Source organism: Trachurus japonicus, chromosome 14 (genome assembly GCF_045865225.1).
Source record: "Trachurus japonicus isolate A0001 chromosome 14, Traja_1.0".
NCBI classification, from domain to species: Eukaryota; Metazoa; Chordata; class Actinopteri; order Carangiformes; family Carangidae; genus Trachurus; species Trachurus japonicus.
This window is the reverse complement of record NC_140920.1, coordinates 24,408,216-24,421,739: the sequence shown is the minus strand read 5'-3', so window position 1 is coordinate 24,421,739 and position 13,524 is coordinate 24,408,216. Positions and strand designations below refer to the sequence as shown.

General features: G+C 40.6%; 1 protein-coding gene across 8 annotated transcripts in view; it reads left to right on the top strand.

The window, feature by feature from the left end:
- Positions 1–1,422: 1,422 nt before the first annotated feature.
- Positions 1,423–13,524, top strand: part of grik1a (glutamate receptor, ionotropic, kainate 1a) — a 36,184-nt gene continuing 24,082 nt past the window's right edge. For 5 of the 8 annotated variants that reach the window (XM_085798460.1, XM_085798461.1, XM_085798463.1 and 2 more), the window contains exon 1: positions 1,434–1,898. In XM_085798460.1, coding sequence (XP_085654586.1) covers positions 1,748–1,898 — 151 coding nt within the window. In that variant the 5' untranslated portion in view covers positions 1,434–1,747. Of the gene's footprint in view, positions 1,899–13,524 lie in introns of all 8 variants that reach the window. The other 3 variants (XM_085798466.1, XM_085798465.1, XM_085798467.1) reach the window with 2 other exon arrangements.

The window sequence follows — 13,524 nt, the reverse complement described above, 5'->3', positions numbered from 1 at the left end:
TTTTCTGAGTTAATTAAGTTTGTCTATAGGCTGTTTGTCAGAGGTCCAGGTTGAACTGGCAGGTTTCCTCAGATCATTTGGCTCGCGGCCTTGCCCGAGTTCACAAACACTGTGATAAACAAAATGTCAATTTTGATGTGATGTAGATTTTTACTTGAGGAGAGTGAGAGACTTGTGGGACGGCTGGCACAAGAAAGCTTCGCCTCTTTCTTTTCAAATGTCAAAATATCAAACAAGAATCCAGAGTTATAACAAACCTGCTGCGTCAATCAGTCCAGCTTTATGACACCCCACTGACAAAAATAGAATAATGCAAGTGCAAAGTAAAGTCAGGTGTGTGTCATTGTGTTACAGTGACTTCATTCACATCATTTAAAAAAAATAGGCTACATGGACTGGATGGGAGCGGGTCCAGTGGTGCAGTGAGATAAAGACCTTGTTTGTCTGCGCTGAGAGATAATCTGGCATCTGCCCTGTAACCTGAAGATTATTCTCCTCTCATCAGGACCGGTGGAGTGAACCGTTGCCAATCCATCTGCTCCTTAATCCAAAGCAAATAGAGCCAAAGTAGGCAGAGAAGAGCAGAATGAGACCATGAGTATTTTCAGCGTAAAAGCCCATCTGCCCAGTTGGAGGAACACAACACAGCAGGTAACAGACCTACAATCAGGAGAAATTATAACATGAGTGCCTCGATTGGGTAACATCTCCAAAAAGACAATGCTTCACATTAAAAAATATATTTATATTTAATATGATAAATGGTTCATTTGACTACACATACTGTAATATGCAGCTGTAATTGTGTCACCTCAGTGCCACAAGATAGTGGTGGAGACAGACAGATGGATGGATGGATGGATGGATGGATGGATGGATAGATAGATAGATAGATAGATAGATAGATAGATAGATAGATAGATAGATAGATAGATAGATAGATAGATAGATAGATAGATAGATAGATAGATAGATAGATAGATAGATAGATAGATAGATAGATAGATAGATAGATAGATAGATAGATAGATAGATAGATAGAATGGGGGCGGGACTAGATAAGCTTTTGCTTCTCCCGCTTTCCCTTTCGGCCATGTGTTTGAACTAAGATGAAGTGTGATGATGATGATTTAAATTGACATGCCCGAAATAAACAAATAGATAGATAGATAGATAGATAGATAGATAGATAGATAGATAGATAGATAGATAGATAGATAGATAGATAGATAGATAGATAGATAGATCAAGTCCGTAATAATTAACAACAACAAAAAAGCATCATAATGTCATGTAGTCCATATCCCACTGTGCCCAGGTGAAAGCTGGCGCTCAGATTGCTTTTATTTTGAAAAAGATTACCGGAAGTCTTTAAATCCTTGTCTCTCTTGACTCTAATCCGCTCTCACTCAGCCTGTATCTGCTGCCATCCCGGAGGCGCATGAACTAGTAGTAAAAGTGGACGCGTTCACTCTGGTTGACTTTTTCCCTCCTTCTTCTGCTGCTGCCTGTTTTTTTCTTTGTTTTTGTTTTTTATCTTGAAGAAGCGATTTGAATCGATTTCACACAGGAGAGTTTGATTCATCTTTTTTTTTTTTATAGATCCACATCTTCCTTTTCTTTTGTTGTATTTTGCTCTTTTTTGGGGGGGGACAGTCGAAGTGATGGCACAGTTGAAAGGATCTTATTGGGAATAAAAAAAACAACTTGCGCGCTGTCATGGCTCGTCAGGTGTTCCTGCGCTTGGATGGAGGTCGCAGCTCCCTGTCATGGTGTCAGTGTTCGCGGTGAGTTCCTCGTCTGGAGCACTATGGAGGAAAGAAAGAGACTTTTCTTCTTCTGGCTTCTCCTCCTCGCGGCGCAGCTCGGTCTGAGCTCAGCACAAGTCCTCAGAATCGGTAAGCGCAACAGCTGTTTACGCACGGCGGCGGCGCTGCCAGTGTTTCACTGTCTGTGTTTGAGTTGGTGCATTGGAGAGTTCCCATCTGAGACCGAGGCACAGGTACTGTACATGGAAGGTGTGTGCGTGTGTGTGTGTCAGTCACACCATCACTACATCCCTCCACACCCTGTCCTTCCGTCTGCTTTTTCAACTTTCTTTTTTTTAATTTCTCTTTTTTGCTCTGTGGTTTCTGTTTATTCCCTGTTCAGTGGTACTTTTTGCTGTGTATGCCCCACATTATGTGATTATGGGATTAGCACTTGTTCCCTCTATTATCTGAGAGGTTCCACTGTCAGTGAGGTTGTCAGGCAGCAGCACAGAGTCAAAGATAACCTGCAGCAAAGGACAAATCCACATCCACACTGAGCTCACACAGTCACGTCTGCCTGATAAAAAAAAAAGACAAGAGTGAATTGAAATCACTGGAGCTGGATCCAGGTTGAGTCTTCTCTCTGAGCTGATAATAAAAATACTCACCTTTGTTAATTAATGTTGTTAATTAAGTTGCCTGTGTGACTCTAAATCTCCTTGGGAACTTGTTTACTACACTTTGCCATCTGGGAGTTTGTCTGAGGCTCGGTATTCATCTCTGAAAGTGTCTTTTTTTTTAATCATTCAAATTTCAATCTGATCACAGGTTACATTACAGAGAGCTGTGTTGTCCTTATTGCTACACACACCTACACACATGGGCAGGTGTAATTGATTATTGATTCCTCTCTGTGTGCTCCTCTGGCCTCCACCACACATTCATGTTGGAGGCTTTTTTCAGCAGCAGATCTCTACAAACTGTGAGACCTATCCATCACTGGGATGGATGTAATCCAGGCAGAGAGGGCGATGTAATCATCCTCAGAGCCGCTGTCATAGGCCGCGCGGTGGTGCTAAGAGGAGTGAGGGAACTTCACCTGGACTTGATTAGACAGGAGGAGGCTGCTGAGCGGAGCGCTCCGGCCTGTGTTCATTATCGGAGCTTCTCACTTTCAGGCTTTAAGGCGAACAGTAATATGTGGACCTATGTGAGTGAATAAATGAAGGATTGGCAGGAGGAGCACCACCTGTTACTGTAATAACTTGGAGATCCATAGGGGAAGGCCACATGCAATACTGATCCTGGATCAGCAACATTTCATGTATCTAGAGATAGATGTCAGAAACCAAGAGGTTTGTATGGGTTAGTGTTGCTTTTATCGAATAATGAACCTGCAGTAGCCCACACTTATCAACATGCACCATGTATAATTCAACAATTAATCATATGATCAATAATGTATCAGCATTTTACAAATCAGGATTTAAGCATTATGATCCTATCCTATAATACACCCTCCAGACATATTTTAATAATAAAACGGGTCGGAAATGGTTTCTAGTTAACTGCTTTTCTTTCTCCTTTAGTGTAAAATCCTGTATCTATAAAGATGCAAATAGGTTTTGCATTAAATGTTTAACTGCAGGACTCAAGGCGCCTCCTAATTCAATGAGTCCAGTTTTTATACTTGACTGTCAGTTAATTCTCATCCATTTCCTGTTGTTTAAACACCTTGAGCACATTTAGTTTTTGTTAACTCTCACCTTAGCCCAGAACACATACAGGCATGTGCAAATTCTCAGTGCATGTGAGCTGGACATTTGAAGTCACTGGACCACACACTCTGCTCATACATCACTCTGCACAGTGAAGGTCAGCCAACTAAAGTGTGGGAAACAATACATAAAATGCATATCTGAAGAGGGGGGTGGTTATGACTGCCATACCAAGTTGTTCTGCTCCATCCCCAAATTAAATTAAATGGAATAAATGAAAAACGTTGTTATCGATTTGACTAATCATACATTTGCATCATATAATCAAAGTTTCAGTGACTTCACTGTCATTTTAATCCTGATCGCCCACACAGCTGCACAAACAGTGCACCCCTTCAAAACTGGCATAACCAATTTCATTAAAGCATCCCGTTTAAACAGAAAATAGATGATACTAAGTAGACTAGAAAAATGCATGGGATTAAGGTAGATATCTTATTTATGATATACCAATCCATGCAACGAGGGGGAGGTACAGTAAAGGGAGGGAGGGGGGATTTAAAATTAAATGGATGGTGTTATCTGTTATCAGATTCTATCACTATAGCTTTAGATAACAGGAAACGGTGCATGTTAAAGCTTGCAGTCCTAAAGAGCACTCTAATTCTTAAAGTCTGGCAGTTAGTGACCAGTCAACCTGACAAACTGTTACTATGGATTACAGAGGGGATACAGCAGATGACAGAGACACATCACTGTGTATCCACTGATTACTGTCGTGTCAATATGGAGTCTCAGCATCAAAGGCGAAAATGCTTTTTCTCAACTCAAACACATCTTGGTATTTCTGTTTCCTCATCCCCCATCAGCCGACACACAGTGAACACCAACGCTGATGTTATTGGTGATGAGTGAAAATCCTGTCTCTTCATCAAAACCTCTGAACTAGATAAAGTGAAGTATTTTCTGTATCTGGATAACATCTTGCTCTTTCCCACATGTTTCCCACTTGTTAGATCCCTCTTTTTTTATATAGCATGGATAGTATTTGTTCACTTTATCTGGTGAAGTCCACAGTTGCACATGCAGAGATTTTGTGATCAGGAGTTTAGCTCTGGGTCACACATTGATATTCAGGACCATTCAGGACTGATCCGTTCAGCTTTGACGGTTCAGCTCAGACCTTTAACAACACAGGTCCCGAAATTCACAAAACTCCACAAGATTTACATACATAGACGCTATCAGTGAGTGTGACTGTGTGTGTGTTTAAGGCTGTGAGTGAAATCATAATGTAGCATTGCAGACTGGGGCTCCAGGTGTTGCTTTGTTACCTTCAGGATCACTTCATTTCTGAATGTGTATTTTAATGCTCTTTTTTCTTTTCTTTTCTTTCTTTTTTATTTTAGACTATTTATTATTCCAGGATCCCTCAGAGCTCATTCGCGTCCATGGTATCATTGTAAAGATAATACTCTGCAGGTTCATTTGCCATGTTCTCCTTAATCCTAGTGCTGTCACAGTTAAGATGGTGAGGGTTTGAACTCGGGAGAAGAAAGACAGAGGTACCTGGTGTTGTTTTCCCATCACTCTCAAGTTCCAAAATGTCATGTATAGTTGGAGAGAGAAGTTATCACAGTCTTTCTGTCAGCTCCAGCCGGTCCGGTCTCTCTCCTCTGACCTCTCTGACGTTTCTGTCTGCAGAGCTGTGTTTGGCTCTAAACTGTGGAGACTGTTGTGTGTGAAAATCCCAGGAGATCAGCAGTTTTAAAAATACTCAAACCGGCCTGTGTGACACCAACAATCATGTCATGGCCAAAGTCTCTGAGACCACATTTCTTTTTTTCTCCATTCTGAGCTTCTGACCTGTATCTGCACGAGTTTATTCATTGTCCTGCTGCCACATGAATGGCCGACTAGATAATTGCAGAAATGAACAGAGGCAGAGATGTGCTTAAAAATTGCTCAGTGAGTGAACACTCAGACCATTTTTATTGGCTTCAGTCTCATAATGGTCTCATGCTGCTGACACATTACTGGATGAATGTAGGGTGCATTTTTATTGTGGGGTGATTAAAAATTTGGTTTTATTTGCCCCTGGGAAGATGATTGGTCTAATCATTTTTAAATCTGGAATTCAGCCTCCGATATTCCTGATGTTGCTGCTTTGGTTTCATCATGCTTGAGCTGGTTTAATCAGAGAAAAGGAGAAGAGGACATCCCAGGGTATAACAATAGCATGAGTCAATTAAGTTAAGTGCAAAGCAGCTTTTCTTTCAATAGAACAGAACTGTATATATTGTATGTAATGGGCGGAGAAGGAAGAGCAATACAAAGCAAGATGCTTCATATTGGCCAAAACACAGTAACCTAGTAGGAACCCAGGGTTCCAGATCTGATCAAACACACCTCGTCCTCCTCCTCCCTCAGTATAAATTCTCAGCCTCTCCAGACGAAGCGTGTTTGCCAACGTCCACACTCGCAAGATTTACTTTCTTTGCCGTCGTAATTCCAAACAATACATTTTTAGTTATTGGCAAAAGAGAAGGAGCGAGCTCCAACACTGGCTGTGTGCACTTGAGGTTCTCAGTGCTCCCCAAAAGCCTCAGAAAAACAATGAAAGATGAAAGATTTGCTGAAGAATGTGTTAAATTATTGATCATAGACTCACATTGATTACAAGCAGGTGGAACTTCAATAAAAAAATCTGTGCAACTTTCCTCAGGAGTATAAATGTATAACATTATGTCTGACATTGACAGAACAGCCACGTGTACTTCACCTTTTTGCTCTGAAGCCAGCCCGTCCGCCCACTCCTGTTTAAGTCCCGCTGTGTTCTATTATGGGGAATCTGAAAATAACAAGCGAAACCGCCCCACAAGTTAACAGGATCATATTTCCTCCAGGGGCTCACGCTTGTGTTTTGACCCGTAAATGTTTTCCGCTGCATCACTAAATGCTGTAATTTAATGTCATAAATCATATCCCAAGACGCCCACCACAGCCTTACAGAGGAGAGCCAAAGATTTCAAATGCGCTATTTTATGAATATACTCACACCCAAGATAATAAATAAGCTGAATTCAGTAATATGGAAATTATAGATTTAGGATGTATTATGTGCTAAGCTCTCTACATCAGAAGATTAAATTGAGTTGTTTATGTCCAGATAGAGGTGTAACCTTCATTTATATATATAGATTTATATACAAAGGTATACCTGCTTAGTTTCATTCATTAGTTCCTTTCTCTCTAACAACCTTTAGGGCATTAGTAAAACGAATGTATCGTTCTGCAGCCAAATTGAGAGAGTTTTGGAAAGTTGGCCTCACTTCTATCAAAGATGCACAGATACACGGTGGAATTGGCTGCCTCAGTATCATTTATCGTGCTGGCAGAAACCCAGGACTTCTGGTTGCGAGAGGGAGCTTTGGTGTGTGTGTCATGGAGTAGCGTGAATAACATTGGTATTCATTTGTACGTATTGATCCCCCGATCTCGTGGGGCTCTTCTTGTGATGTGCAGATTAAGTTAAGGCTTGGTGAGCGAAGACAGAGTCACTCACGTCTATCCGTCCCGTTCTTTGTCTGATTCGGTGGCACCTGTGTCTGTCTGATTTGGGAGCAAAAGAATAAATGACTTTGGAACCTGGGAGAGACTCAGCCTGAGAGGGAGCTGTGTTCTTTTGCCAGCATAATGGCAACTGTAACACACACTGCTTTCATGGTACAAAGCCAGTGCAGAAATGGAAAATGACAAGTAAAAATAATTCCCCCCCTTTTTTTTGCTATTACTCAAATGGTAATACAAAAAAAAGAAAGAAAAAAGAGTAGTCCTGTTCTTCAGAAATGCTAAGTTGCTACTGATGACTTACAGAGACTCCTCTAAATCTCTAAATCCTTTTGTTTCCCTTGGACTTCACAGTCAGTTATTTCTGTCTGTCCCTCCCTATCTCGTTCTCTCCTCTGTTTCTACATCTCTGACAGCGTTTCGACCTTTTTTGCCCATTTATATGTCTCCATAGTTGTTATTGAAAGCAAAACATTTCCATTTTGTTCTTTTCTAGGGTGTTGTAACATGCCTTATCATTCAGTTTGACACCTGCATTAACACGGCGCAGCAATCCCTGTTGTCCCAGAGAGACGCTGATGGCAGTTAGTTTCCAGACAAAGAACAACTCTCTTACTTGTCATGCTCAGTGATATTTCACAGCTGTTAGACAGATCTGGTCCTCTGAGTGGCAGTGTGAGGTGTAACTGCCCTCCTCTTAAATGTAATGCTCAATAAAATATGACTCAGAGTCTTTCTGTTCAAAGTGTGAACAAAACCCTGCATGCTCATGTACCATTACAGCATCTAAGCATCAGTTTATTATCATCGTCTGTGGTCGTCTGGTAGAGAGCACTATCAGACACACAGCACAGGATATCCAAGTCCCCTCCAGACACATCCTGTATCCAGACTGTGCTAGGCCAGCCAGGGTATTAGAATAATCTCTGTCCAAATAACACATGTTGTCTTTTGCAAAATGACAAGTTTTGGCAAATCAAATTTTTGTTGTGGTTTTTTTCAGAAATTTCAAAACTGTTATGTAAAAATGAGCCTATGAGTTTTTATTATGACCCATAGTTACATTTTACAATTAGGTGACATCTAGTTGCCATAGTAATTATGACAGGAGCAGAGGGAGAAATACGGTGACGTGCTGTGTAGAGAGAGTGCTTCTCCATAGAAACACAGGGATTTGGGCGGCTGTGGCTCAGGAGGTAGAGCAGGTTGTTCCCTTTAGAAGGTCGGAGGTTTTTATTTTCTGTGTAAAGCACTTTGGTCAACTTGGTTGTTTTTAAATGTGCTCTATAAATAAATTGGATTTGGATTTGGATTTGGTTCGATTTCAGGCTCCTCCAGTCAACACGTCAAAGTGTCCTTGGGCAAGACACTGAACCCACACTTGACCCTCGATGTGTGCATTGGGTAGGCTACTGTATGAATGTGTGTGAATGGTTAGTTTCCCGTGCTGTGCCTAGTGCTGTGTGAATGTGTGTGAATGGTTAGTTTCCCGTGCTGTGCCTAGCGCTGTGTGAATGTGTGTGTGAAAACTACTACTACTGTACAGTGTGAGTGCTTTCAGTCAGAGAGAAAAGCACTATATACATAAGCACAAGTCCATTTATTTTTACACTGTAGAATAGTGTTCGATTCCCACATGAAACTCTTTGTTAAGTTGTTTTGTTTTACTCAGGAGCCTTCAACAAAGTTAACATCGGTATAACTATAGTAACCATGGCAACCAATTTTGTTAAATGTTGAACACTTTTCACCCAAAATCATTGGCTGTGTCTGGAACCACCCACTCACATGCAGCCAACTACATACTCAATGAGTACTGCATAATGCTGACTAAATGATCAAATTAGTGTGCCATTACCAAGCTGTTGTTGCACTCTGAAGCCAATAGCCCAGGATGCATTTCATACATAGCAACCAAACGACTTTCGCAACTGTCTGAATAACTGGGGATTCACTATTACCACTGTTAATGTTAACTTTTTAAAGCTTTAAACATTTTTCAGACAAGAATGTATCTCTACAGCCGTGGAGATGTACAATTTATCATCTGTTTCTAAAAGCAACGGCTGTTTGTGAATCTTGTACTGTGATTTAAGAGATATCAGTACAGCCAGTCATTGTACTGTGGAGTAACATCAGTATCCTGCCAGTGTGTTTTGAAGAGCTGCAGTGCATCATGGGGCAGGTCAATGCCCAATATGCTTACAGCTCAATCTCAGAAATTCTGAAGAGGCATCTGGTTATTCCTCGAATACACAAAATGACATGCAATGCAATGTGAATGGACTGTTTGACTAGTACGTTAGTAGGTGGTTCCCAACACTGCCATCTCTTCATTAGCAGTATTTTTGTGCTTTTTATGCCTTTATTGGATAGTATAGTTGAGAGAGACAGGAAATGGGGAGGCAGAGAGAGGATGATGACATGCAGCAAAGGGCCGCCCGATGCAGAATTCGAACTGGGGGACTGCTCAACCTACTGCGCCACTCGATGCCCCCTAAGTAGTTTGTGTGCCTAATTCTAATCGAGACATGATTGTTATTATAATATAGTAACCACAGCAGTATAGTGTTTATTATCACCATGAGGGCCCAGGTCTGGTATGCACGCTGCCTTAGGTGTACTATTCCACGAGACACTTACAGTTACTTGAGGTCATATTAGAGCGTTAAAAAACTTTTGGTGGTTGAGTTTGGTGGACCTGTTGAATCTGGTAGTACATATCATCAATATACAAATCAGTAATATCCTGTGTTGGCCCCTGGACTGCTGATATTTGTACCCCTCTCTGTATCACACCCTCCAGGTCCCTTTTGAAGCCTCTAAAGAAGAAGATAAACCTTAAAACCTCAATAAGGGTTAAATAACACATATTAATCACCACTGAGGCGAGTGGAGGAACTTAGATTTTTTATTTACACTCATCCTCAATTTGACCATAATGAGCTAGCCTGAGCGCTAAGCAGCCTCTGTGCATCCTGAGTGTGCTTCTATTTTATGCAGATCAAAAATACCTGCAAACCCCAGACGCATGTTAAAAGGCCTTTATGGAGTCCTGTGGGTCCTCTGAAAGTTTTAACAGCCATTTATGCTGTCTTGTAGACCAGATGGATGTGTGTTCCTGAGGCAAATTATTCCTCATTATTTGGGAGCCAAATGAATGCTTTTAGTGCTCCGAGGTACATTAATTCATTTGCAAAGAAAAAAAGCACCTTTTTTTTGTCAAATGCCAGTTTTATGTCTACAGCAGTCACAGCACACAGTGGAGTTCAAGCTGCTCTGCAGGAGGGGATGACGCATGACAAATGTAAAACATAATTATTTGTAATTAAACAGTTAAGTGAAGGGTGGATGATGTGTGTGCACACACAGGCACGGGCACACACAGTAACAGATATCTTTATCTCTCCAGTGGGTTGCTGAAGAGATTGATCAGGTCTGTGTGACGAGTTCGCACAAAGCTCAGATTTGTTCTTCAGCTTTTTTATGCCTCTGCACTGGAGACGACCGTGACCAGAGGCAGAATGTGTTTAGGTTGCTCGTTCTCGTGAACGTGATGTATCAGAGATGCCTGGAGAGAATTTCATTACATCAGGTACATGTTCACTTGGACTCAAGGATGAGCTGATCAGAATTTGGTGCCTGAAGATCAAAGGTCAAGGTCACGGTGACCTCACGCAACCCGTTGGCATTAGCAGCTGTTTACTTAGCAGTATCCCCAGCCACCTCAGCCATTGTTGCGCAGACAATTAAGTTTAAGAGGTTATAATACGTTCTCTGATCAGCACTACCTCCTACAGTGACTCCCACAGTGAATGGCTGGTTAGCATGCTAACTTAAGCAGAAGAAAAGGAAGTGATAGAAATAGAAGCAAAACAAGTTACCATTGGAAGGAATGAATAAAGTTTGATGCTCAACTTACAACATTTCTCGTAGTACTGCTTAGTCTAAACAGCTGCTAATGCTAATGTTGCCTGGAAAAACATACAAATAGCTCCTTTGATGCCTATTATTTAATTCCAGTGGGTGGAAACTACACTGTGAGGCTCTAAAACTACAGCAAGCTGGCCATCAATTTGTTATACCACATAGGCCTATAGAGTTTTATGGTAGTGTTTTCCTCCTGCTTGGTAATCACAGTAATTACAGAAGAAATCACATTTTTTATGTTAACAGACCAACAGTTCTTATACTGTAGTTCTCAATAGGCTGCTGTTTCATTAGCAGGGATTTAGCAGCAGGTGTGTTTAGTGATCAAATAAATTCAAATTCCTCATAGAAAACCAAACCCTTGTGGATAAGTCAACCCAGCTGGCAACCCAGTCAGACATCAGGTTGTTCATACCAGACCTCTGCTCATCTTGACAAGACACCTCAGGCTACGGCACATTACTTGACTAGCAGGTGCTCAGTGTGTAACAGTCCTTTCTCCCATATTTCCCATATTATAATGTCCTACAGCGGGACCAAGTTAAGTTCCTCCATTATACCTGCATGCTGTGATGGCCCAATAATTCAGTTCCAATCATGTTTGAAATGACAAGGCTGCTCATTGATCTGTGATTGTGTGGAAATGGGAATCGTGTACAACAAAGCACCAGATACAAAACAAACCTTGAAACAGCTCACTGTTTCACCCCAGGGGCCATGGGCAGTAAAAGCAGTGCAGATCTAGTGAATACATTTATATAGTCTACACTTTGAGCTATATCAGCCTTTTGATTAATGGCACAAATGTACTTGTATTTTTGATCTAATGGGCTATATTATTCCCCTATTACATGAGAGCGTGTTTGGCAAGCAAATGTACTTTTTCTTCATGAATAACATTATACTTTAAAAATGGTTTTAGCATACACAAGTTTTAGTTATATACTCTTATATTTATACATTGTGCATCTACAGGTCTTTGCAAGATTAATATAACCTCAGTCTGCATGTGAGCATTTTTTTATGGCAAGGCATTTGTTATAATTATATATTGTTTATTTAGTATTAGTTTCTGTGTGTGCTCTTCCTTTTTGCTGCTTTATGCTTCACTAATGGCAAACATCTGGACTGGAACCAGAATGAGAGTGAACAAATGTGGCTGTTGCAAAAGAAAGACAGGAAACACTTTTATTATGAAAGCAAATAATACAACAGACAGGCCAAATAGTTTGAATTATATCTAAAATGCAGCAATGACATGATGTGTCACACTCAGGAGACTCATTTTATGTAACAACAAGAATGACAATCACTTGTCCATTTTATTATTATTTTTGTGCTGACCAATGTCATTTGCTTCATCTTAGAAAAGCCTGTTTTGAACCCCCACAAAACTCTGAAAGCCCTTTTATTTCGTGCCCTTTCACACTACATGAGCAATTATGCTACTTCCATTTCATCCTGCCTTTGAGTCCACTCATCTTCTGCAGCCGGATGACAGGACATTGATGAAGAGTTTGGGGGCAATTTCAGAAGTCTGTATGAACGGCATTGTTTCTTCAAAGCGCGCTGACAGCTGGTCCATGTGACCGACGGTGTGGGGCCTTGGGTTCCAGTGTGATGATAAAGTGAGAGGAGAGCAGTGGAGGAGTGGATACCTTTGGATCCGTTTGACATACTATAATTGCGTATAGAAACTCCTTTATGCCTTGGAAAAAACATTGTGATTGTTCATCGTCCAGCTCTTTATATTCATCTTAATTTTGCATGCTTCTGTGGGAATTCCAGATTAATTCTCTGCTCGTAAAATATTGAAGCTGGAGGCATTGAAAACACAAATATTATCTTTTATTGTGGACATAACGCATTTATTGCTTTGTTTATCACTAGGAAATTTGGTTTGCATAAAAGGAACTGTCTGAAATGACCCTCATTAAGTCAGGCTGCAGAGAACATTTGGTTGTGCAAGCTGCTTTATACAATAAATATATATGGATGTTTTCAACCTTGTCTAGCTTACTGTTGACCTACCTGTGTCATAGCCATCTCTGGCTTCTGTGGATGATAGGAAAAGTACATTTTGTCTACTGCAGTTTATTCTATGTGCTGTCAATCATATAACAGACTCAAGGGGTTCTAGTATGCAATATGTCTTTATCGCTTATCAACAACTCTATCTTTGATAACCTTTCTATGTCCAACCTTATTAATAAAAGAACTTCATTGTTTTAAACTCCAGATGTGGTAGCTCAGTGATATCTTTTTTAATTGAATTGATTAAAAATGATATACCACCAAAATGGGATTTAAAAAAAAAAAAAAATCTGACAATACCATATTTGTTCTTACCGATAGCTTTTTTTTTTGCAGTGCTGAATTATTTAATGGCCATTAGTGAAGCCATTAGGTGCCACTTATGAGAACTTGGTTCTTGTAATATTGAAAAACCACACCCACACCCACAACCTCAACTGAGTTCACTTCAGCAGTTTCTCCAAGGCCAGGTTGTCTGCTTTCCTGCAATTTCCTATTTTGATAAAATAAAAGCAAATTCA